The following is a 25,031-nucleotide window of genomic DNA, read 5'->3' on the forward strand; positions in this document are numbered from 1 at the left end:
TACTCAAGTCTCGCTCTAATCGGATTCTCCCGGAGAACTCTTTCTCTCTCAACCCGAATGACCCTGGCCAAGGATTTGTCTGAGCAAGAACACATGGGATATTCCTCTCATGATGCCGAGAGTGGATGATCCTCTGTCGACACTCAATAGCCCTCGTAAGGTCGACTACCACTCCCAATGACCAGCTGTACTAGATCTGGGACAGCCAAACCTATAAGTATGGTATCAAAGAGTGGAGCACTCATACAGGACATCCTTGGTGTCTCAAGTCTAAGGACCAGATACACCACTAGGACTATAGAATCGCTGTCTGACAATAAGGCATCATCAACCATCCAGCATTCCGTAAGCGGATCAATCAGTGAACTCATTCTCCAATGAGCACCTGTACTGTATCCCTAGTGTCCCTACACGAGCAGCTATGAGACCAGCTGCATCCATCATATGGACGGGTATACAACACACCAGTCTATCCGGTTATCACGATGTCCCTCTCGAGTAACCTATAACCGGGATTATTTAGGATATGTGTTTAAAGGTGAATCGATCTCATTATCGTGATCTCATCACGATCCGATTCCCATTGCACAAATCCAAGGACATCACAATATATATATGCATTTATACAATAGTTATAAAGTGATATACGCCAAAATATAATAAGCAAAAAGATTCTGTATCAAGTCACACGTGTCATCACTCACGTGATTGGCTTGCTGGGCACCTATGACTAGCACATCAATCATCCAACATTTTGTAAGCGGATCAATCAGTGAACTCATTCCCCAATGAGCACTTGTACTGTATCCCTAGTGTCCCAACACGAGCAGTTATGAGACCAGCTACATCCATCATATGGATGGGTATACACCACACTGGTTTGTCTAGTTATCTCAATGTCCCTCTCGAATAACTTATGATCAGGATTATTTAGGATTTGTGTTTAAAAGTGAATCGATCTTATTATCGTGATCTCGTCACGATCTGATTCCCATTGCACAGATCCATGGATATCACAATATATTCAAGTGTATATGCAACAATCAATATAAAGTGATAAAATGTCAAAATATAATAAGCAATAAGACTGCATGTCAAGTCACACATGTCATCACTCACGTGATTGGCTTGCATGGCACCTATGATTAGCAATCTCCCACTTGACCTAAAGCCAATCACCTATATGTTTGATCCCCATCAGACCCCTATGACATTCAAAGATAATCTGAGAAAACGACTTTATCACTGGATCTACGATGTTATCTTCGGATGGAACTCTTTCCACTACTATATCTCCTCGGGTCATCATCTCTCTAATAAGCTGGAACCTCCTCATAACACTTATGATGAGACCCGAGTTCCCTCATTTGAGCAATCGCCCCATTGTTGTCGTAATATAAGAGAATCGGCTCCTCACTGCTTGGCACAACTCCTAGATCTGTGATGAACTTCTTCATCCAGACTCCCTTCTTTGTTGCCTCTACTGCAGTAATGTACTCCGCCTCTATAGTCGAGTCAACAGTAGTATCTTGCTTGAAACTCTTTCGGCATACTGCTCCTCCATTCAGGGTGTACACATACCCGAATTCGATTTGCTATAATCGACATCGGACTGGAAACTCAAGTTTATGTAGTCGTCGTCAACCCTGAGGCTACTACCTCCATATACTAGTAAAAGATCCTTAGTCCTTCTCAAGTACTTAAGGATATACTTTACTGCTTTCTAGTGCTCCAAGCCTAGATCCGTCTGATACCTGCTCGTGACACTCAGAGCATGCGTTATATTAGACCTGGTATATAGCATGACATACATGATAGACCTTATTGCTGAGGCATAGGGTATCCTATCTATGTTTGCCCTTTATTTATGAGTCTTTGGGGACATACTCCTGGCAATGAGGGTCACGGCTAAGAGGCGGGCGGCGGTTGTCACTGGCCGGGAAGTTGCGGTGGTGGAGAGGGGAAATAGGATGCTATGTTTCTATCACACCACAACCGGAGCCGCTGGCGATGCTGAAGGATCACGAATGGTTGAGGAGAAGGCTAGCAACGACGGTGCGGTTGGGAGCAAGGTCGTCGAGGGCAAGGAGCAGCAAAGGGTCACCGAGGCTAGGCGCTGCCACGGGGTGGTCCGCTAGTTGGGAATAGTGGCGGTAGCCCTTTCTCGGTTGCCATGTTTTGGTCACTGCGAGGAGGGGAGGTCGAGCGGCTGCGACTGCGGCTGCGACCCAATGGGAGGTAGGCGATGGTGGAGAAGGAGGCAGCGAGGGTCACGGTTGGGAGGCGGGCGATGGTTGTCATAGGTCGGGGAGTTGTGGTGGTGGAGAGGGGAAACAGGGGTGCTCGATTTCTATCGCACCATAGTAGGTGCTAGTCATAGGTGTCCAGCAAGCCAATCACGTGAGTGATGGCACGTGTGACTTGATACAGAATCTTTTTGCTTATTATATTTTGACATATATCACTTTATAACTATTATATATATATATATATATATATATATATATATATTGTGATGTCCTTGGATTTGTGCAATGAGAATCAGATCATGATGAGATCATGAAAATGAGATCGATTCACCTTTAAACACATATCCTAAATAATCTCGGTCAAAGGTTACTCGAGAGGGACATCGTGATAACCAGACAGACTGGTGTGCTGTATACCCGTCCATATGATGGATGCAGCTAGTCTCATAGCTGCTCATGTAGGGACACTAGGGATATAGTACAAGTGCTCATTGGAGAATGAGTTCACTGATTGATCCGTTTACGGAATGCTGGATAGTCGATGATGCCTTATTGTCAGACAGCGATTCTGTAGTCCTAGTGGTATATCTGGTCCTTAGACTTGAGACACCAAGGATATTCTGTATGAGTGCTCCACTCTTTGATACCAGACTTATAGGTTTGGCTGTCCCAGATCTAGTACAGTTGGTCATTGGGAGTGGTAGTCGACCTTACGAGGGCTATTGAGTGTCGATAGAGGATCATCCACTCTCGGCATCATGAGAGGAATATCCCATGTGTTCTTGCTCAGACAAATCCCTAGCTAGGGTCATTCGAGTTGAGAGAGAAAGAGTTCTTAGGGAGAATCCGATTAGAGCGAGACTCGAGTAGAAACCGTATGGGTCTGATAGTACCATGCTCGATATACGGTCTCTGGGACATTAGATGGATGAGGGACTATATGTACACGGTAATTGAGGATAGACAAGTCCAATGGATTGGATTCCCTTGTATCGTCTAGGGACTACCGCGTAGTGGCCTAGTACGTTCGTAGTCGATGAGTCAAGTGAATTATTACAGAGATAATAATTCATTGAGTTAGAAGGAGTTCTGACAGGTATGACTCATAGCCAGCTCGATATTGGGCCTAGAGGGTCACACACATATGGCAGGCATTGCGATGAGTAGAGGTTCGGATATGAGATATCCGACGGAGCCCTTGTCTTATTGGATATCCAATAAGCCCATGAATGATTGGATCCCATGGATGAGATACAATAAGAGCCCATAAGAGATTATTGGATAGAGATCCACTAATCTAAAAGGCTTAGGTTATTGGATGTAGATCCAATACCCACTATGGGAGGATCCATTAGGGTTTGATAGGGGACCTCTATAAATAGGAGGTATTCAGTGCCTCATAGGATAGAACTTTTGCTTGTCTCTCCTATTCTCCTTCCCTTCTCCACCTCAGAGCAGGCCTGGAGTTTTAAGGAGCGTCGTCGCAGCCCTACTGTGTGGATCACCGCTAAAGAGAAGGATGCTTGACCTCCTTCACCCTCTCCTAAGGATCTGCAAGGAAACATGGATATACGATCTCCCTAGGTAACACAATATACTATATACGCAGTTTTTCAGTTTCGAGGATTTTGCGCACTAATCTTCGCACGACGACGAACATCTCTTTGGGAATCGGGGATTTTGTTTTCTTGTTCTTCCGCTGCGCATGTGATATCGCCCCCAAAGATTTTCCCAACAGCAGGAGCCGCTAGAAATGTTGAAGGATCGTGAGCGGTTGAGGAGAAGGCGACGAGCGGCGGTGGTGGCTGGGGTGGGAGGCGACGAGCGATAGTGGACTTTGGCTGGGGAGCAGGGCTGCGGCGGGATGGGACGTTGGCAATGTCGTCTCCTGGTAGTGGTGGTAGCTCGGGTGGGAGGCGATGGGTAGTGGTGGACTCTGGCTAGGAAGCGGGGCGGAGTCGGTAGTTGGCCGGAGAGCAACAGCGACGGGTGGGCTGGCCGGAAGCAGGGGACGTAGGGGTACGTGGCTACAGCTTCTTCTTCCTCTCTTCATTTTTTTTTTTATAGCTACGACAACACTGCAGTAAGAATGCCAAGGATCACCACTCTAATACCAAATGGTAAGACCCTAGGGTTTTATCATGGAAGAAAGAAGAGAAAAGAGATGTGGAATAATCACTTTGAGGGGATCGACCTCCTATGGTTTGTCAAAAGACTAAATAATATTTCATTCTTTACCAAAAGAAATGATTACATCACTATTTATAGAGTTTCACCTAGAGTTCACTAGAACTTTGACTCTTAATAATAAATAAATATTAAATAAATATCTACCCGACTCTTACTGAACTAAATAGACTCAATAAACACTATTTAAAAGCTTAGAAAATAAAATGATCATAAGAGTGACCCTCTTGAAATCCAATAAAAGTCATTTCTCTTATATGTCAAACTAAATGAGAAAAACTGACTCTGATACTAATTGTTAGGATCGAGTTGGCACTAAGAGGGGTGGTGAATTAGTATGTACATAAAATTACGTTGGTTTAAAAAACTCATACGGTAAAATCATATCAAAAAGCATTAAAAGCACTCCCAATTTATAGTGGTTCGGGAGTATGCAATATAACTAAATAGCAAAAAAGAGAAGGAAGAGAATGCACACCAAATTTATAGTGTTTCGGTTGTCGTGACCTACGTCCACTCTGTTGGGAAAAACCTGTTAAAGCGGAATATTCTTTTCCCTTTTTGTGTATCAAAATGGGTTCCTTATCAAAATACCAACTTGATATCCAAAAGTAAATATCAACCAGCACAGCATAAACAATAGAGCAAATAATCAACCACACAGTGAGACCAAATCTTTTTAACGTGGAATACCCAATATGGGAAAAACCACGGGACCGTAGTCCACCTCAAACTTCCACTATCAATAATAATGATAATAGGTTTATAGTATGTCTTTTCTAGAATAACTAGAGGATCAGTATAACATCAAGAATATAAATCTTGGCTCTAGCATATCATCAGGATGGATCTCCTCAAAAAAGAATTCTAGGTCTCACAGAGTGGATATCACAGGAAAATACTTTAGAGAGAGTAAACTACAGATCAACACCGTTAGGATTGTAGAGTTTGCTGCAAGGATTCTCCACATAAAATTTGGGCTGAAACTGACAACGTTTGGCCACCAATCGTCAAGTAGAAAGCTCAGAAACCTAATCTTTCTCTCTCTATTTCTCTCTCCTCTTTTCTCTACACGCCGCCGCATGCTGCCACTGTGCACTCTCACGTTGCCCTCTCTAATTTTGTCCTTTCTCTCTTAATTTCTTTGATTTGGGCTCATGGCCCAAATTTGTCCAAGCCGACATATGGGCTGGACCCAACAATTCTTTGATTTGGGCTCATGGCCCAAATTTGTCCAAGCCCACATATGGGCTGGACCCAACAATTCTCCCCCTTCAACTCATATAGTGGGCTGTACCAAGCCCGCTCTTCGCCTATATGCTTCAAGCTTCTCCCTAGGCAAAGACTTTGTCAATATATCTGATCCATTCTCATTAGTATGCACTTTTTCCAACTGTAATTCTTTCATCTCAAGCACATCATGAATCCAGTGATATCTCACATCAATATGCTTGGATCTAGAATGGTATGTTGAATTCTTGGAGAGGTGAATTACACTATGACTGTCACAATAAACAGTATATCCTTCCTGTTTCAAACTCAATTCCTATAGAAATTTTTTCATCTATAAAGCTTCCTTGCAGGCTTCAGTAATTGCTATATATTCTACTTTTGTGGTTGATAGAGCAACACACTTCTGTAACTTAGACTGCCAAGAGACTGCTCCTCCTGTAAATGTCATCAAGAATCCCGAAGTGGACTACCTAGAATCAATATCACCTGCCATGTCTGCATCTGTGTAACCTTCTAGCACAATTTCATCATTACCAAAACATAAACATAACTTGGAAGTACCTCTTAGATATCTTAATATTCATTTCACTGCTGCCCAATGTTCCTTTCTAGGATTTAAGAGAAATCGGTTGACAACTCCAACTGCATGAGCTATATCTGGCCTAGTACAAACCATCGCATACATCAAACTACCTACTACAGATGAGTAAGGCACTCTGGACATTTCTTCTTTTTCTTTCTCACTTGTAGGATATTGTTTCGAACTCAGCTTGAAATGACTTGCAAGTGGGGAACAAACTGCTTTGGCTTTACTATGTTGAATCTTTCAAGAACCTTTTCAATGTAAGTCTCTTAAGATAGCCAAATCTTCCTTTTCTTCCTATCACGAAGAATCTTCATGCCAAGTATTTGTTTCACCGATCCCAAGTCTTTCATGGCAAAAGACTTACTTAGCTCTATTTTAAGCTTTCCAATTTTTCTAACATCATGGCCAACAATCAGCATATCATCAACATATAGCAGTAAAATAATAAAATCATCATCTAAAATTTTTTTCATAAACACACAATGATCAGATGTAGTTCTATCATACCATTGGCTCATCATAAAGGAATCAAACTTCTTATACCACTGTCTAGGTGCCTATTTGAGTCCATATAAGTTTTTCCTAAGCTTACACACCATATTTTCTTTTCCCTTGACTTTGAAACCTTCTGGTTGCTCCATGTAAATTTCTTCTTCTAAGTCACCATGAAGAAATGTTGTTTTTACATCAAGTTGCTCAACTTCTAAATTCAAGCAGGCAGTTAAACCAAGAACAACTCGGATAGAGGACATTTTCACAACTAGAAAAAATATTTCTTCAAAGTCAATACATTTCTTCTGACTGAATCCTTTCACAACTAGTCGTGCATTGTATCTTTGTTGTGAGCTATTATTTTCAGTCTTCAATTTATAAACCCACTTATTCTTGAGAGCTTTCTTCTCTTTAGGCAATTTTACCAAGTCATAGGTGTGGTTCTCAAGCAAGGATCTCATCTCTTCTTGTATGGCTTTAACCCACTCATTCTTATTCTCATGTAGAATAGCTTCTTAGTAAGTTTCTAGCTCTCCCCCATCAGTAAGCATAACATACTTGGAGGATATCTGGTAGAGGGTTGTCGCTCTCTAGTGGATCTTCTCAATGGAATCTCAACTGGTGGTGGAGGTAGCTATTCAGTTGGTTCAGCATCATCAACTGTAGGTGTATCATCACTGGTATTCTCATCACAATCTTCTTGTTCATCTCCCCCATGATCATCATGAACTATAGGTGAAGGAACTGGACCCAAACTCCAAGGAATATAAACAGAGGTTTCTGGCTTCTCAATATTATCATCATCATCAAACAATTGGTCTTCAAGAAACACAACATCTCTGCTTCTAATAATCTTCTTGTTCACTGGATCCCATAATCTGTAACCAAACTCTTCATGATCATATCCCAAGAAGATACATGCTTTTGCTTTACTATCAAGCTTGGATCTCTCATCTTTGAGAATATGAACAAATGCTTTACACCCAAAGACTCTTAAGTGATTATAAGATATATATTTTTCTCTCCATACTCTCTCTAGAACATCACCTTTCAGAGGAACTAATGGAGAAAGATTTATCAGATCAACTGTAGTTCTCATAGCTTCCCCCCAAAATGACTTTGGTAACTTGGCATGGGAAAGCATACACCTAATCCTTTCTTCAATGGTTCTGTTCATCCTTTCTGCCACACCATTCTGTTGAGGAGTTTTAGGAACTGTTTTCTCAAGCCTGATACCATGGAACCTGCAATAATTCTCAAAAGGACCCCTGTACTCGCCACCGTTATGTGATCGAATACACTTTAGTTTTCTACCAGTTTCTCTTTCAACACTGACATGAAACTCCTTGAAGACATCGAGTACCTGGTCTTTAGATTTCAAAGCAAAAGCCCACACTTTTCTAGAATAGTTATCAATAAAAATAACAAAATATAGAGCACCTCCAAGAGTTCTAGTTTGCATAGTACAAACATCAGTATGAACTAAATCAATAACATCTGATCTTCTAGATGATGGATATGTCTGAAATGCAACTCTATGTGTTTTTCCAGCTAAGCAATGATTACAAGATTTATGAGATGTACCTTGCAACTCTGGTAAAAACTGCTTTCTAACAAGAGTTTAAAGTCCCTTCTCGCTGATATGTCCAAGCCTCTTATGCCAAAGATCTATACTTTCACCTTTTTGAATTGCATTAATCTCTCCTTTATATAGCTTAGCTTCCATGACATAAAAAGAGTTAATCTTCTTTCCTTTTGTCATAATTAGAGAACCTTCAGTGAGTTTTCATTTACTTTCACCAAAATAATGTGCAAAGCCCTCATCATCAAGTCTGCCTGTAGATATCAAGTTAAGACGAATATCTGGAACATGTCTTACATCTTTGAGTATTAATTTGCTCCCAATATTGGTCTCCAAGCAAATATCTCCAATACCCACAATCTTAGATGTACCACTGTTTCCCATTCTGACATTACCAAAATCACCAGCAGTGTAAGATCTAAAGAAATCACCATGAGAAGTGACATGAAATGAAGCACCAGAGTCAATTACCCAATTACTATCCTGAGCTACAAGGCTAACACAACCTTTATCATAGACAATAGTGATATTACCTTCAGTAGCAATTGTATTGGTCTCTTTCTCATTTTTCTTCATTTCATTTTGTTCTCGCTTCCAAAACCTACACTCCTTCTTCATATGACCTGGCCTATTACAGTGAAAACATTTGATATCTCTTCTAGACTTAGATCTTCCTCTATATCCATGTGAATTTCTGCTATGACTTTTTTCACGTCTTTCTTATTTTTCAGTAACAAATGCCCTAGAAGAAGATTCACCCTGTTCTTTCCTTCTGGCATCTTCATTTAGCAAACTGTCTTTAACCATATCTATAGTTAGAGTTCCCTCTGGCGTGGAGTTACAAATAGTCACCACATACGTTTCCCAACTTTCTGGTAAAGAGTTGAGAAGTAATAATCCTTGCATCTCATCATCTATATTCATTTTCATAGCAACCAACTTATTTGCAAGACTCTGAAATAGGTTTATGTGCTCAATAATGTTACCATCATCTTATACTTCAAATTTACAAGCCTTCTGAGGAGAGAAATTTTATTTCCCACTATCTTTTTCGTAAATAGATTTTCTAACCTTTGCCAAACAACATCAGCTTTGATTTCATTTGAAATATGCTTATGCAAGTTTATATTCATCCATATTCTAATATAGGCAATAGCTTTTCTATGTTGAATTTCCTATTCTTCATCGTCCATAGTAGAAGGTTTATCTTTAACCTTTATAGGCTTATACAAATCTTTGCAATAGAGCAAATCTTCCATCAGACGCTTCCAAGTGGAATAATTTGATGAGTTCAATTTAATCATATCATCTGACTGCTCCATTTCAATCACACAAGAAAAACTAGCACCAAATAACCTGTTGCTCTAATACCACTTGTTAGGAAAAACCTATTAAAGCGGAATATTCTTTTCCCTCTTTGTGTATTAAAATGGGTTCCTCATCAAAATGGGTTCCTCATCAAAATACCAACTTGATATCCAAATGTAAATATCAACCAGCACAGCATAAACAATAGAGCAAATAATCAACCACACAATGAGACCAAATCTTTTTAACGTGGAAAATCCAATATGGAAAAAACCACGGGACCGTAGTCCACCTCAAACTTCCACTATCAATAATAATGATAACAGGTTTACAGTATATCTTCTCTAGAATAACTAGAGGATCAGTATAACGTCAAGAATATAAATCTTGGCTCTAGCATAACATCAGGATGGATCTCCTCAAAAGAGAATTCTAGGTCTCACAAAGTGGATATCACAGGAAAATACTTTAGAGAGGGTAAACTGCAGATCAACACCGTTAGGATTGTAGAGTTTGCTGCAAGGATTCTCTACATAAAATTTAAACCGAAACTGACAACGTTTGGCCATCGATCGTTAAGCAAAAAACTTAAAAACCTAATCTTTCTCTCTCCTCTTTTCCATGCTCGCCGCCGCACTGCCACTGCACTCTCACGTTGCCCTCTCTAATTTTGCCTCTCTCTCTCTTGATTTCTTTGATTTGGGCTCATAGCCCAAATTTGTCCAAGCCCACATATGGGCTGGACCCAATACACTCCCGATTCCTCCTTTGTTGAGGCCATCGATATTCACTAATGATCTTCTTTCAATGGGTGAAGACCAACTACCCTCTTACAATACTTTCTCGTTTTCACAGGTTTGGGAGATAACATTTATAAGTCACTCTTTTACAAGTATTCCCTCACACACCTCTCTTAGGACTAACTCTAAGTACTAGGAGGAGGGAACTCAAAGTTTTGACAGAGTTTAATCAAGTTTTTTCTCAAGAATTCTTGTTCCTTTCTTACTACCCAAGTGGGGTATTTATAGGCCCCAAATAGTTTCAAAAATGGAACCAAAAATTTTATTTTTTTATTCTTTCGGGTACGAGCAGTAACACCACCTACACTAGGCAGTACCATCGCCTATAGTCTGATACTGGGTGGTATCATCGCTTGACATACTATCACTAGGCGGTACCATCGCCTTACAGCCTTAAAGATCAGGTTTTTTTGAGTTTTTCAACTCACATGGAATCCATTATGGTTAAGTTGACAGGGGACCTCTATAAATAGGAGGAAACCAAAGGCTCATAGGCTAGAGGTTTTTTGTTGTCACCTTCTATTCTCCTCTCCCCTTCTCTTCCTCAAATAGCAAGTGTAAAGTTTTGGGGTAACGATTGAAATAGTATCGTCGCAGCTCTACTGTGTGGATCACTATTAGAGAGAAGACGTTTGACCTCCTTCATCCTCTCCCACAGATTTACAGAGATTCAGGGATATATGATCTCCCTAGGTAACACAACTTACTCACGCGTGGTTTTTAATTTCACGGATTTTGTACACCAATCTTCGCACGACGACGAATACATCATTGGAAAATTTGAAGATTTTTGTTTTCCATTTTTCCGCTGCACATGTGATGTAGACCGTAGATTTCCCTATATGAGGGTTGTGAGTGAGGCATGCAGGGATGGGGCCAGTGGAAGTGATTATGATCCTTGTGGCGAGAGTTGCGAGCGATGGTGTAGGACAGAGATGGAGATGGGTCTGATGGAGATAGGGGTAAAATAATATTTTTCATATTTTTCATGTATAAAATTCTCAAAGTTAGAGATTTTTTTTTTTCAGAATTCACTCTTAAAAAATTATCATGATTTTATCACGTTGAAAATCACTTACTAAAATAATTTATTACAAAGGTTGAAGTTGGAAAGTCTCATCCAATAAATTTTTATATCTAAAACATTAATACGATATACATCATATCCACTATTAAATCCATTAAGTCTTATGATTGATGATGATGTATTAAATCCTGATTGATCATGAATACTAAACAAGATATTACTATAAGATGCGTCATTCATCTCACGTGATTCATCGTTTTGTTTAGCTATTTTTGTCATTGTTGCTACTATCGAGAAGAATATGATGTGTACATAGAGTAATTAGGTCTTAGGTCCCACGGTGGCTCAACCCTAGATCTTATGGTGGCTCTTCCTTTTATTTTCTTCGCCTATCCGCTTGACCTCTGGTTGTACTAAAACTTATGGTGAGTCAAAAAAAACATTAACATACAAAGATATTGCTCGATGTGACATGCCTTTTGATGCTTTGATTTGTAATAGTCGTGGTGGCAAACTGAACTCCGATCAGAAAGGGATGATTAATCTTTTTGGTATTATGCATCGATCTTAGTTCTTGTGCTAGCAATCGAGGCATGAGAATATAGATTGTAAGAAGTGAGCACTCGATCTTACTGAATCATTGTCTTATTGACATGCGCACTGTCATACAACCATACCATGATCAAATCAAATGTAGCCCATGAGGATGGATGGTGATCCAATCAAGTGAACATCATCATAAGAATGCATCACTATTAAGCGTAAAAGTGTGACCATATATAAACGAATAAAATAAAAAAAAATTAAAATTCGTACTTAAATAATCAATCATGGAAGAGTGGAAAATCGAGTCTCGTGAGCCAATTTGAGTTCATTGGGCTCACTAAAATGGCAAGAAATTAAGGGTTACGAACAAATTCGATTCAATCCATCTATTTAACCTATGGAAGAGTGGAAAATCGAATCTCATGAGCCAATTTGAGTTCTTCGCTCACCAAAATGACAGGAAATTGAGCGCGACGAACCAATTCGATTCAATTTTAGCCCGTCGCTTATTTTTACGAACGCTAACATCTCTTTCTCTCTCCGCTTTATCTTCTCATTGCTTGTGTTCCTCCGCAGCCGCCCTCTCATCGTGCCCCCCTCCGCTCCCACTTCCCTTTATATCGGCAGCCCATGTAACGGCCATGGAGATCTCGGGACTCCGCTCTCTGGTGAAGCACCTCAAGACCATGCTCTCCTCCACCTCCTCTTATCCCTTTCCTCCTTCTCCTCCTCTCTCCTCTCCCTATAAAGCCCTGCACCTTGGCCCTTCCCGAACCCTAATCCCTCTCCTTCTTTCCGGCCGAATTCGTCTCTCCGCCGTGGCCTGCCTCCTCCCCCGCCGGTGCCACCGCCAGATCCGCCTCCCCCTCCCTGGCTTCCTCTGCCATCCGACCGTCGATCGCTTCCCCCGGCCCTTCTCCTCCATCTCTTCCGACCCGGTGTTCGAGCGACGGGAGGAGCGGCAGCAGCCCACATCGTCCTGCTCCGCGGACGGCGAGTACCAGGACCACCTCTTGCAGGTCCAGCAGGAGAAGCAGAGCCGGTTCGTCCCCGTTAAGGCCTACTTCTTGTGCACCAGGTGCCCTCATTCTCCTCCCGTTTATGTGCTTGTCATTGTGGTTTGCATTTGGCTAGTTCGTTGATGATCGTGATCTTCATGGTGCTGGGATGTATCGCAGTATTGATTTGAGGAGCTTGCAGGCTCAGAATGCGTTCAACGTTATTCCGCCTACATCCCGCGCCACCAATTACGTTGTCCTTCGATACTATGATGTTAAGAACGACCCTCATGTAAGTTACTGTTTCTCTTTCCTTTATACTTGAATAATTACAAAGTAGTTCATTGAGGTTTTTGCTATGTTAAATGTTAAATCATTTACATTGATTATTACATTAGTTAATATATTTTGTCTAAGTAGTTAACTATAACTAATTGATGAACAACGATAGTAGTAGAAGACTTGATAAGAATAACATAATTGGTTAGTTTTCGTGTTTAAATTTTGTTTTTGTTGTTTTGAGTTTCATTGAAGACTTATAGGGTGGGAATAAGTGAGGATTTTGTTTATCTTTAGTTTATTGATGTCTAAATTTGAACGATGCTGGTGAGATTGGATCCTCATCTTTGGCATTCTAAATCTCACATTGCAGTTATATGGTACGAGACGTATGCATATTGGAAGAGGAACCTGGATCACTGTGGCAAGGTTGTAGAGTGATCCCATTCCATCGTCTATGCTCCAATGTTATTGACTGTGATTGGACTAGTTAAACACATGTAGTTTGTCTGCCCACTAGTTTTATTTTATTCTGTTGCTGTGATCTTTGTGCTAGAGTTCATATGATTTCTTTACACTTCATGGGCATCTTAATGCTAATTAATTACAAATATAAAACATGTAAACTAACATAGTGCCTTTCATATTTCAGGTTATGGAGTCTGGTTTTCCAAATGAGAGTGTTTGTCACTATATGGTAGTTTTTCACTATGGTTCTGTTGTTTTGTTCAATGTCACTGACCATGAAGCTGATGGGTACCTGAAGATTGTTGAAAAACATGCATCAGGTTTGCTACCAGAGATGAGAAAGGATGGTAAGTATGTCAAAGTTGCCTGAAAGAAATATACTTTTCATATATATATGTGTGTGTGTGTGTGTGTGTGTTTGTGTGAACTTATATGAACTTCTTAGATTCATGCAAATATGTTGGATGTGAGTTGGTGCAGAGATGGTGGTGTGCTTCAGAATGGTTAATATGATTAACCTTTTATTATTCACATTTCACAATGGCATATATGTGGGATTTAAGTATGTGATAGGGATACATTGGATTAAATAATGACAACAGAATGAACAAATGACTTAGTTTCACTCTAGATGTTCCATTGGGTCAGTCAGAGTCTTCTTGATTTCTCAACAAGTTCTAATCCTGATATGCTTTGAATCTCATTAAGATTTAAGATAGAAGTAGACTAAATACAAAGATCAAAGTCAATATGTTTAGGTGTAAGTACTTGAAGAAAGTTTCACACTTGTGATTTTAGTGTGGGATATTGGTAATTGGAAGGCAAAGAAGCTCTGGGAAACTAGGTCAAGATGCAGATCTCTAATATGTACTTTGGATCTACCACACATTAAACATAGAAAAAATATATAAGAAAAATGTTGGAACTAAGATTCACAGAAAGCTCTGTACAGGAGGTGTAATTTAAAGTTCTTGTGTGGTTGGAAGTTGGTTCATTAAAAACATCTACTTCAGGGATGAGTTCATATGCAGCAACTGTGAATTGGTTCTTTCCAAGTTTGGGATCCTTCAAATTCAAGCAGAAGTTGTTATTTTGGATGGCAACAAGGTCATGTAACTTAATCAAAATCCTCCAAAAATAGTCTTAAATTCAAGTTGAATTTGGTTAGTATGTTAGTTTGCAGCAGATCTGGCAGTGCCATACATTATGTGGCCCAACTGGATTGAGTATAACTTGTTCCATGAGTTGTATAATTTAGCTTTGGTTGGTGTTTTTTTTTTTCCCAGATGCCAATGACCACGTATTTTACATGCTTATTTGTGCAAATCAGATACAATAGTAACAGTTTTATATGAAGTCGAACTGTAGAAGATACTTAGCCAGTTGGGTTATTGTAGGTGGAGATTAGGTGCTGTTGGCTGAAAAAGAAAAAGCATTCAGTTACCTTTTCCTTGTTGGATGACTGATGATTAAGTCATCTTATTTTGAACAAGCTGTTTATGTTATTTAGAAGTTAGGACTGATCTGAACAAATCAGTTTGTATACTGTTCTTTTTCCAACAAATAGAGATGCCATTTAGCCCTCGAGCGTTTTTTTCCTTCTAATCCTCTATTTTTTAACCTTATGTTTTGTTTCAGTTGTTTATCAATACACAACAATTCGTTAGCTTTTTATTTTTCCAACGTGGATCCTACTGCTGGTTTTTATGTTGAAATATTGTTATGGGTAGAACCAGATCCAACTAGTTAAGTGTCCTATAGTAAGAGCAGTAATGAACTCTGGAGACCATTCCTATGGGGGCGCTGAGGGGAGAGTCTTGATTGGTAGAAAAAGACCACTCACAGAATGAGAATGTTGTGCTGTGCATAACAACCTTCATCCAAATCCATAATTACTGAGTCAGAAGATATAATCTTTATTTTTCAATCACTGAAGATCTTTCCATGTCTCTCATAAAGTAAAATAAATACAAGCTGTTTTGTCTTAAGTGGAATCGTATAGTATTGGTATGATATAGAGGTTATGGGCAAAATGACCTCTATGTTCTCATGCATGTTACATTTGATGCATTTTGATGATGATCTACAACAATCCACAACTTGAATGATGATAAACTGGTACATTTTAGCTTCTGCAATATCTAGATTCAGGATCCTATTGTTATGATACTTGACATAGGTCCATGCACTACTGAGTTTGACAATTTTACCAATAACTCTCAACTATTCTTTCCATCCATGTTTACATATGTATTTCCCTTTTCTTCTTCCTAATAGCTCATTTATCTGTGAGATGCAACCTTATGGTATGTGCCTATAGAATATACTGATATGCTTGGTACAGTGATAATATGTATATACATGTATATGTGATTGGAAAATATCTAGCTGAACTATTTTATAGCTCTGTGGTATTGCTATTTAGTTATTGTTCTGAAGGAAGCAATACTACAAACTTACAGTTCTTGTTTTTATTTCATGGACAGGTGCTTAACAACCTGTTCTTTCATTTGATCTCAATTTTGCTAATTTTGATGAATGTAAATAATACTTGCTGAAACTTTTCCTGACAGTGGTTTGAATTATTGGAACTCTAGATTATGCTGTAGTCGAAAAACCAACTCTGGAGACTTGGATGGAAGGTGGACTTGACTACATAGTGCTTAAAACTTTGAACATAGATGGTATTCGGACCATTGGAAGTGTTCTTGGTCAAAGCATTGCTTTGGATTACTACATCCGGCAAGTATGTTTTAAGATATTTATCAACTATAAAATGTGTTAATCCTGAGCACTGATGGAAGACATATGCTTGCTTCTGTTTAGGTTGATGGAATGGTAGCTGAGTTCACAGGTATCAACCGGGGTTTGGAGAAAACTGGAACCTTTACCATGAAAAGGAAAAAGCTTTTTCAGTTAGTGGGGAAAGCAAATTCAAATCTGGCTGATGTCATTCTCAAACTTGGTCTTTTTGAGAGGTAATCTTGATGTTGCAATAATTAATGCTTATAACATGTAAATTGTAAAATAGTTTTAATATGCGCACATGACTGTAGTTATCACTTAGTCAAGTTTTTGCTTTTGGGATTTCTGAAGGCAAGTGTTTGAACTAGTTTAATTGTGGATCAAACTGGTACTAGAAAAAGGTCTCAGAGTAGTATCTTGATAATTACTATTTTGCTATTATCATATGCAGACAGTTTAGTTTCTTCTGTGCCCATTAATTATTTACTTGAATAGGTGAATATGAAAGTAGGGTCAGATAATTATAAAATGGATGCTCTATGACCATCAAATGTTATCTTAAAACACTGTACTGACTTTTGATGTTATTATTGACCAGTCATCCTTATAACTGATTAATAGTGTTAGTACAAGTGTTCAAGCATTATTGACTAATCAGTTAATGCCTGATCAAATATTTTAATTCTGTACAAGTTCAGTCACAGCCAGAAAAGGGTTGGAGGTGGACCTAGAGTGACCTAAAACACAGGTTTACAGATTCATGGTCCTGGTGTGGTGGCTGGATTGTAGCTGATCAGGCACTTTGGTGGATGCCTAGGAGGGGCTATGTAGACAATATGCATGTAAATGAACTGTGAAGACAAAATCTTGGTTTATGCTCAACAGAAGCTGCAACATGACTAGCTCTGTATATACACCTTAACCATGTCGGTTTCTTGCCATCTTGTGCTGAATTTTTTGCAGCTAGTGGATGTCCTTTTTGGCCTATCTTTCTTTGTACAATAATATGTTTCTCTTAAAGTTATGCCTAAGGTCTTCCATTATATGGTACTGTAAGCTGAATGTGTTTTTCCTTTCTCCGCTAATGTAATTCTTCATACGGTTGAAGAATTACTGAAAATATTCACTTGTCTATTATTTGTCTCAAATAAATTCTTCCAATTTGTGGTCAAGCTTAATGCTTAATTATCTTTTAGTAGATAAGATTGTTCTGCTGTGGTACTTGCCAAATCCATTGCATTGTGCGAATGACATATACTACATTTTGATATTATAAAAGGTAATTTTTGAAGTGAATGTGTGATTTTACTAGGAAAAATAAAATAGAAACATACTCATCTGCAAACGATTAGATATAGCCCTCTTAGAAAATAAAATGACGAGAGATCATTTAAGATGATATAAACACGTTAAAAAGAAATCTTGTGACGTTGTGGGTAGTTGAGTTAATATATTTAGTGGTGCACTAAGAGGTGAACGAAAACCTAAGAAGCTTTTATAATGAACAATAAAGAGATACCTGAATGCTTTTAATTTAACCAAAGATGTCTTACACCAAACTAAATGGTAGTAGAAGATCCATGTAGCATCCCCCAAATATTTGGGACATTATCACTTGAAGTTATCACTATTATATAGGCCATCTGTGCTTATGGGTTAGTATTAGATATTCGAGAAGATATATGTGTGTGCATTCATGTTGACAAGGCGAGTAGGTTGAGATAGATGAACATGATAAGTTAAGACGAATGCATAAATGCTATGGTAAGCTATATGTGGGTGTTCTTGTTGAAGAAGTTTTCATTTAGTGGAAGTTGAGAGGAAGTTATGTTTTCTTAACATGTCCAAACAATTTTATCAACTCCAGTCGTAATGATTGGTGAATCAATTGAAATTGCTGGTATACTGATAGGGAATAAAACAACACATAGATCTGTGTAGAGATGGAGGATATGATGGCTCTAGATCCTTAGGAGGATGTTGCATGTAATGAGCTGAATTGGCAGGAGAGGATCTCACTATTCATCAATGGAGTTGGGACGAAGGGTTTGTTCTTGCTTTGTTGTTTTTTGAAGATGTGAGACTAGATTGTATACTACGTTTTTACTTGATCTCATATCCAATGAAACGGGTGCAATATCAGCCATATTTTACTTTGTTATAGGTGGAATATAATGATAATTAAAATATTTTTATAGAACTAGCTTATGAGCTATCACATAATTAGGTTCATTAAGCTAAAGCAAATATAGTATTGTCAGCTGTGATTTGAAAAGAGAGTCTTGTTGTTACTTGGTAGTCTTTGATTTCTAGGAGCTGATTTGTTGTAATTTAGAATCTTGTAATTTCATGTTCATTCAACATTTGCCATGAAAGCTTTTTATATGACCTTTACTGCTGATGTTCCTGATTCATGCTCTGTACAATTACCTACAGGTCAGATATTGCTTGGAAGAATGCTAAATATGCACAGATATGGGAGTATCTCAGGGATGAATATGAGCTAACACAGAGATTTGGAAATCTTGATTTTAAGTTGAAGTTTGTTGAGGTAAACCAATATGCCTAGACTGTTCTAAAATTTCTTTTGTTCTTTCTCACTCCCAAGTTAAATTTTCCAATATTTCTCTTGTGCAGCACAATATTCGCTTCCTCCAGGAAATTCTTCAGAATAGGAAGTCTGTTTTCCTCGAATGGCTAATCATTGTTTTGATTGCTGTGGAGATCCTCATCTCTCTTTATAACATCTTTTTTCATCCAACACCAGTAGTTACCCAACAAAAAACAAACAACCAGAAAATTTCTCAAGAAGGATCTGTCGACTATGATGGCTAAATTTGCGGATATGGATTCTATTATAGCCAATAGTCTTTAATTTTTGTTAATCTTCCTCAGATCTTTTTGTAAAGTTGCTACAATCTGTAAGATCATTTCTCTGGATAAATTATTTCACATGTTATCTTTAATGAAATGATCAGAAGCAAAAAAGAAAAGCATTTCGTTTGCAGTCAGTATTGCTGCAGTCCAGAATCTGGAGCTTCAGCTGTGAACGCAAGTGCTATCAAAAAATACTATTCAGACAAACGATGGTTTAGTTATTTCCAAGACTTTAACTCTCTCGTAGAGCCAAGTCTCAAAAGCTTGGATAACAGTTGAGCTTCAGCTGCAACTCAAGTGCTATCCAGAAAAACCAATCGGACAATGAAGAATTGCAAATGGCTGTCGTTTGGAAGATATGAAGCTTCTGGTTCACATTTGTCTCTGTTTTCCTGTTCTACTGGTGAGAGCACAGGTGAGAGGTCTTTGTTAAGTGGCTGTTCGTACCTTCTGAGCACCCTTTATTCTTTCCTGTGGGAGTGATTTAAAACAATTTCATGTCAGCAAGTCCAGAACAAATCACATTATTTGTGTATTCTTGGCTAGGCATGAACAATTTTTAGCATTAATAATCATCATCACTCACCATTTTGCTGTTCCTTCATGAGTTTTCGGTGGACTTTGACTTGACCTTAATGTTCACTTCTAGAGAATGTAATAAGCGGATCTCTTAGTGAAGCTATCTGGTAAGTGCTGAGCACATCTTCCTATTTTACTTGTTTTCCTTGCTGAACATAAATGCTACTGTAAAATATCATTCGTTTTTCCTTTTTCTTTTTTTTCTTAGTGCAGAAGCCCATGTGAAGATGATGGAAGCTAGGTAAAGCTGCATAAAATAGGACAAATATACTTGTATTGTACATGGAAATGACCCATTTGCGATACTCTCTGGTATGCTTCAATCTCTCTCTCTCTCTCTCTCTTTCTGATGTGGACTCTGATATGGGCAATCAGGTGGGTACGACCCTAGTGCATGTGACCCGACATTTTCGCGGCCGAGAAGGACTGCCCACGTGGTCCCGCTACGCCGCCCCAGCCGTCGATTGCGCTGCCGCCCTTTCTTTATTCGGGGGGACTCATCCCCCACCCACGGCAAGCACACTCGGTTTCGACGCGAAACATCGTCTGATGAGACTGCATCTCTCCCTTATCAAACACCGACCACTTTGTTTTATGATTCATCCTGATCTGGATTCTTATGGACTTGTGTACTTTTTTGTCAGATGATTCGTTACCGAGAGCTACGGGAAAAGATCGACAAAAAGAAGGCGGCCACCTGTAAGTTGAGAGTTGTAAGCTCAGCGCTTTAATCTCGATGCATCTCACTCATCTCTATTGTCATGAAGTAATACCAAAATCTAAGTCATAGCTGGCTTTCTTTACCTAAAACACGTGTCATCTTATGTCATCCAAGTCTCATCATTAATTCTTTTGAGCTGTACTTAATGCCAAAATTAAAACCAAAGAATTTGTTCTCGAAAACAGATTACATTCTTGAACTCCAGTAAGCTAGTGGTTGTTCCAAGCATGTCTTTTTCTCAAGTCTCTGTTTCCCAGGAACCAAGCATTCAGAATCTGATATGGCATCTTTCAATTCTTTATTGTTCTCCAATGGTGTCTAATCATCCTTGGAAATGTTTGACATTAAAAAAAAAAACTGTTTTTGACACATCTTTCTGCATGCAAAGCTTTTTCTTGAGGACATCCAATCAGATATTAGGTGATGATGATTATTTCATAAGATTCCTGTCTTCTATCAAGTTATTTCTGTAGCTTACTTGTTATTCTCTCTTAGGTCAAGCAAGATAGGTGTTCTCATCCACCCGATAATAAGCTACTGTGAGTCGTCTTTCCGGGATTTGTGCTTTCAGAGATTTGAGGAATGTGACTCCCCCAGCGTGGCAATTTCCACTGAGGTAACTGTAACTGCTACAACCTTCTCCACAGTCCAAGCAACATTAGTCCCCACACGCTTCTTTAAATTTAACTGCACGTGTACGGCTGTCGTCAGTCTACTGATACATACTGCCATTAATCTATTATAACTCACCTGCCATCTCCGGAGCTCTCTTCATCCAAAGGCAAACAAAGCCCCTCCCCCTTCCCAATCTGCAGAGAATGAACAGAGTAAGCAACGAAGCAGAGTGCCACCAGCAGTAAACCAGAGAGATGATCCGAGGTGCCAACAGCCTGATAGGGGCTGTGAACTTTGTGACGTTTTTGATATCGATCCCTATCCTGGGCGGTGGCATATGGCTGAGCGCCAAGGCCAACTCCACCGACTGCCTCCGCTTCCTCCAGTGGCCGCTCATCATCATCGGCGTTGCCATCATGGTCATCTCCCTCATGGGCTTCGCCGGCGCCTGCTACCGCCTTGCGTGGCTGCTCCGCCTCTACCTCTTCGCCATGTTCTTCGTCGTCGTGGCGCTCCTTGGCTTCGTCGTCTTCGCCTTCGCCGTCACTGACCGCGGGCACGGCCAGGTCGTCATGAACCGCGCCTTCCTCGAGTACCAGCTCTCGGATTACTCCGGTTGGCTCAAGGACCGTGTCTCCGACCCCGGGTACTGGGCCAAGATCAGCGCCTGCCTCCGCGAAGGTCATGCGTGCTCCAAAATGGCAAGATACGCCCGAGATCCAACCACAGGAGTGCTCGTACCTGAGTCCCCGGATATGTTCGACCGGAGAAATCTCTCCCCTATCGAGGTTGGTTCTTGGATCCATCTTCATTTTCCTCTGTTTGTTGGCCTTATTCGAATTCTTCAAGGAGGTTTCCTAAAAAGGGGCATCTCTGGGTGCAAGATTGGATTTTTAGGAGTAGTGAAGCTAAAAGACGCCATCTTTTGGCGAAATAATTAGAACAGTGTTAATTTTTGGTAGTGGGATATCTTTGATTGCGGATTTGGTGATGATCTTGGAAGATTAGATCTTGGGCTTTCATGTGAATTTAAACAATATTTTCAGTCAAGTAGTTCTTATTTGTATCTTCATCTGCTTTTTAATGTTATTGTTTAGTTCTTCTCTAGAAGCACGTCCTCTCACTATCGATTACTTACTAGAGCAAGTATGAGGAATATGGAGAGGAGGTGTTGATTTTCTTTTTATTTATGAATATATCTGCTTCTCCGCTTCCAACTAAAATCTTCTCTTTGTTTTTGCTTGTGTAAAAAAAAAAAAAGAACTCCCGGGCAATATGTAGATGGAAGATTGGCCTTCCGGATTGTAAAGGCTAAGTAATTAGAAGTTCCATGGAAGAATATTCATTCTTTCTTTGGGGAAATACTATAAGCTCTATCCTATCTTCTTGACTGATTCTTAATAGTACAAAGTAAAAAAAAGGTTGATGCTTATCTTCATCAAAAAGTTGGGAAATTATATCAAGACCTAACACACAGACCATAATCTCCATCCTACCTTTAAGATTTTAAAATAAAAAAGGGTAGATGCTTATCTTCATTAAAAAGTCAGGGAATCATGACAAGACCTAACAACAAACAGAATAAGCTGCTTTTTAACTTCTTGATTGATTTTTTTAAGAAACAAAGTAAACAAGGGCAACATTTTTTTCTTCAACTCTGTGACCGTGATGTTTGAAAAGTCTTGTCCAGCATAAACATCCTCAGGAATTACTACAGCTGCACCATATGACAAAACTACTTAAGAGAGATCATTACTCTTCATTCTTACCAGCAAAAGAAAAGGACCTTCACCACTGCTGCATGATCAAGCAATGATACAACATCACATGAGAGATTGAAAAAGATCAGATAGGTACAGTGGAAGTGCGCTATTCTTATATAGATACAAAAGCACATGTTCTTTTTAGGGTGGAGGACCAATTGTGTCTTTGAATCCTCCCTCATCTCCTGGCCCACACCACCTTAGTTGAATACTTGGCTTGTTCTCCAATTGTCTATCATATGTTTACCTTAGCCAGAATATAGCATGAAGAGAGCTCATTCTGGTTTAAAAGTAGAGTTCCTTTAGATTTGAGGTTGTAGAGAATCTCTATGGCCTAAATATGTGGAAATTTCTGTTTACCAGATACATTAATAATCTTTTCTTTCTAAGGAGTTATCTGGCTTTTTATCCAACAATTGTAGTAGTGAACTATTGCAGCTGTCAAAATTATACATTAAGTATGTGATGCGATTTTTGTATATGAGCCGCCTTAACTGTTATATGAGAAATCCTTATATCTACCAGATACATCAATATTGTTTGGGAATTTTACCGGAAAAAGCTCCTACTATTGGCTTTTCACTGAATGACGCCCCCCATGTTCGTTTCTACCTAGGTGTGACCCTTTTTTTCTATTTGGACCAAAATACCCTTATATTTTTACTAAATAACTTGAACATATATGTTATTAAAAAAATCTCTGATTTTGATAATTAATTATCATAAATTATCAAAAAATAAAAAATGATTCTAATAATCTCATAATCATGCCTTAATAATTTTAAGATGATCAGTATCATTTTTTATATATTTTTAAAATTCTATGATAATTAATAATCAAAATTATATATATATTTTTTAATAACATATGTGCTAGATCATTTTAGTAAAAGCATGAGTATATTTTCTTCCAAATAGTAAAAATAGGTGCCCTCAGGTTAAACTGAATATGGGGGGCACCATCTGGTAACAAGCCAATAGTAGAGATTTTTTTCTGGTAAAATGTCCATATTGTTTTTATTTTAATAGTTAACTGGATTTTTTATGCTAACATTTATTTGCTTAATTGTTTTGTTTCTCAAACAATGCAGTCTGGATGCTGTAAGCCTCCAACTACATGTGGCTATGCATACGCAAATGAGACATTCTGGACCGCAGGGGCAGGAATGATGGTTAATGACATGGACTGCACCAGGTGGAGCAATGATCAGCAGTTGCTGTGCTACCAGTGTGACTCATGTAAGGCTGGGGTTCTTGCAAGCATCAGGCATAGCTGGAGGAAGGTCTCAGTGATTAACATTGTTGTGCTCGTAATCCTCGTCATTGTCTATGTCATTGGTTGTGCAGCATTCAGAAATGCGAAAAGGGTCGACAATGATGAGCCCTTTGGAGAGAACAGAATTACTAAAGCAAGACCTAGCAGGTTCCAGTTTTAGGAAGTTCTGTGGAATAGAACTATTCTGTACAATACAAACATATTGGAATTTGAGGAATCTAGTTCATGTACTGGAAATTGGTTGTTTGGCCTTAAGGGCCTAAGGACAAAAAGGCTTCATCAAATTCCATTTGGCTTGTTTTGTTCATATAATAGTTGTGTGTGTCTCAGTTTTCTTTTGTGTTCAACACAGTCAAACAAACGACACTGGCTGATCCTCATTGTACCTTAGTCCAAATGGTGTTTTGTTTTACCAGAATGTAGGATTTCTTCTGTTGCTTGTATCGAACTTCGTATACATGGAGAATGCCTTGTTTGTGTGTTGCTTTTATCAAACTTTGTTTACATGGACAATATATCACCTGTGTGTATGACCTGCATATCGGAGTTCTCTAGGAATCCAGTGAAGTTTGCATAAACTATTATAAATGTTTTTCTTCTAAATGTCAACATTGTATTTATCCTTCGTGGTTGTTAGTTGGTGGTCCTTCGGTATGAGCTAGCATCAAGTGGCTACAGCTTCTTGAATGTGGGATGATTC

General features: G+C 39.1%; 2 protein-coding genes across 2 annotated transcripts; both read left to right on the forward strand.

Moving 5' to 3' along the window:
- Positions 1 to 12,557: 12,557 nt before the first annotated feature.
- LOC135585146 (protein RETARDED ROOT GROWTH-LIKE-like) lies at positions 12,558 to 19,507 on the forward strand. Its single transcript, XM_065113606.1, has 7 exons — positions 12,558 to 13,088; positions 13,189 to 13,300; positions 13,940 to 14,102; positions 16,353 to 16,501; positions 16,582 to 16,733; positions 18,937 to 19,051; positions 19,138 to 19,507. The coding sequence occupies exons 1-7, from the start codon at positions 12,652 to 12,654 to the stop codon at positions 19,333 to 19,335; spliced, it is 1,326 nt and encodes a 441-aa protein (XP_064969678.1). The 5' UTR covers positions 12,558 to 12,651; the 3' UTR covers positions 19,336 to 19,507.
- A 1,893-nt stretch (positions 19,508 to 21,400) lies between these two features.
- LOC135615306 (tetraspanin-3-like) lies at positions 21,401 to 24,774 on the forward strand. Its single transcript, XM_065113607.1, has 2 exons — positions 21,401 to 22,080; positions 24,147 to 24,774. Exons 1-2 carry the CDS (start codon positions 21,547 to 21,549, stop codon positions 24,489 to 24,491), a joined length of 879 nt encoding a protein of 292 aa, XP_064969679.1. The 5' UTR covers positions 21,401 to 21,546; the 3' UTR covers positions 24,492 to 24,774.
- Positions 24,775 to 25,031: the final 257 nt, after the last annotated feature.

Source organism: Musa acuminata, chromosome BXJ2-6 (genome assembly GCF_036884655.1).
Source record: "Musa acuminata AAA Group cultivar baxijiao chromosome BXJ2-6, Cavendish_Baxijiao_AAA, whole genome shotgun sequence".
In the NCBI taxonomy this organism is placed as follows: domain Eukaryota; kingdom Viridiplantae; phylum Streptophyta; class Magnoliopsida; order Zingiberales; family Musaceae; genus Musa; species Musa acuminata.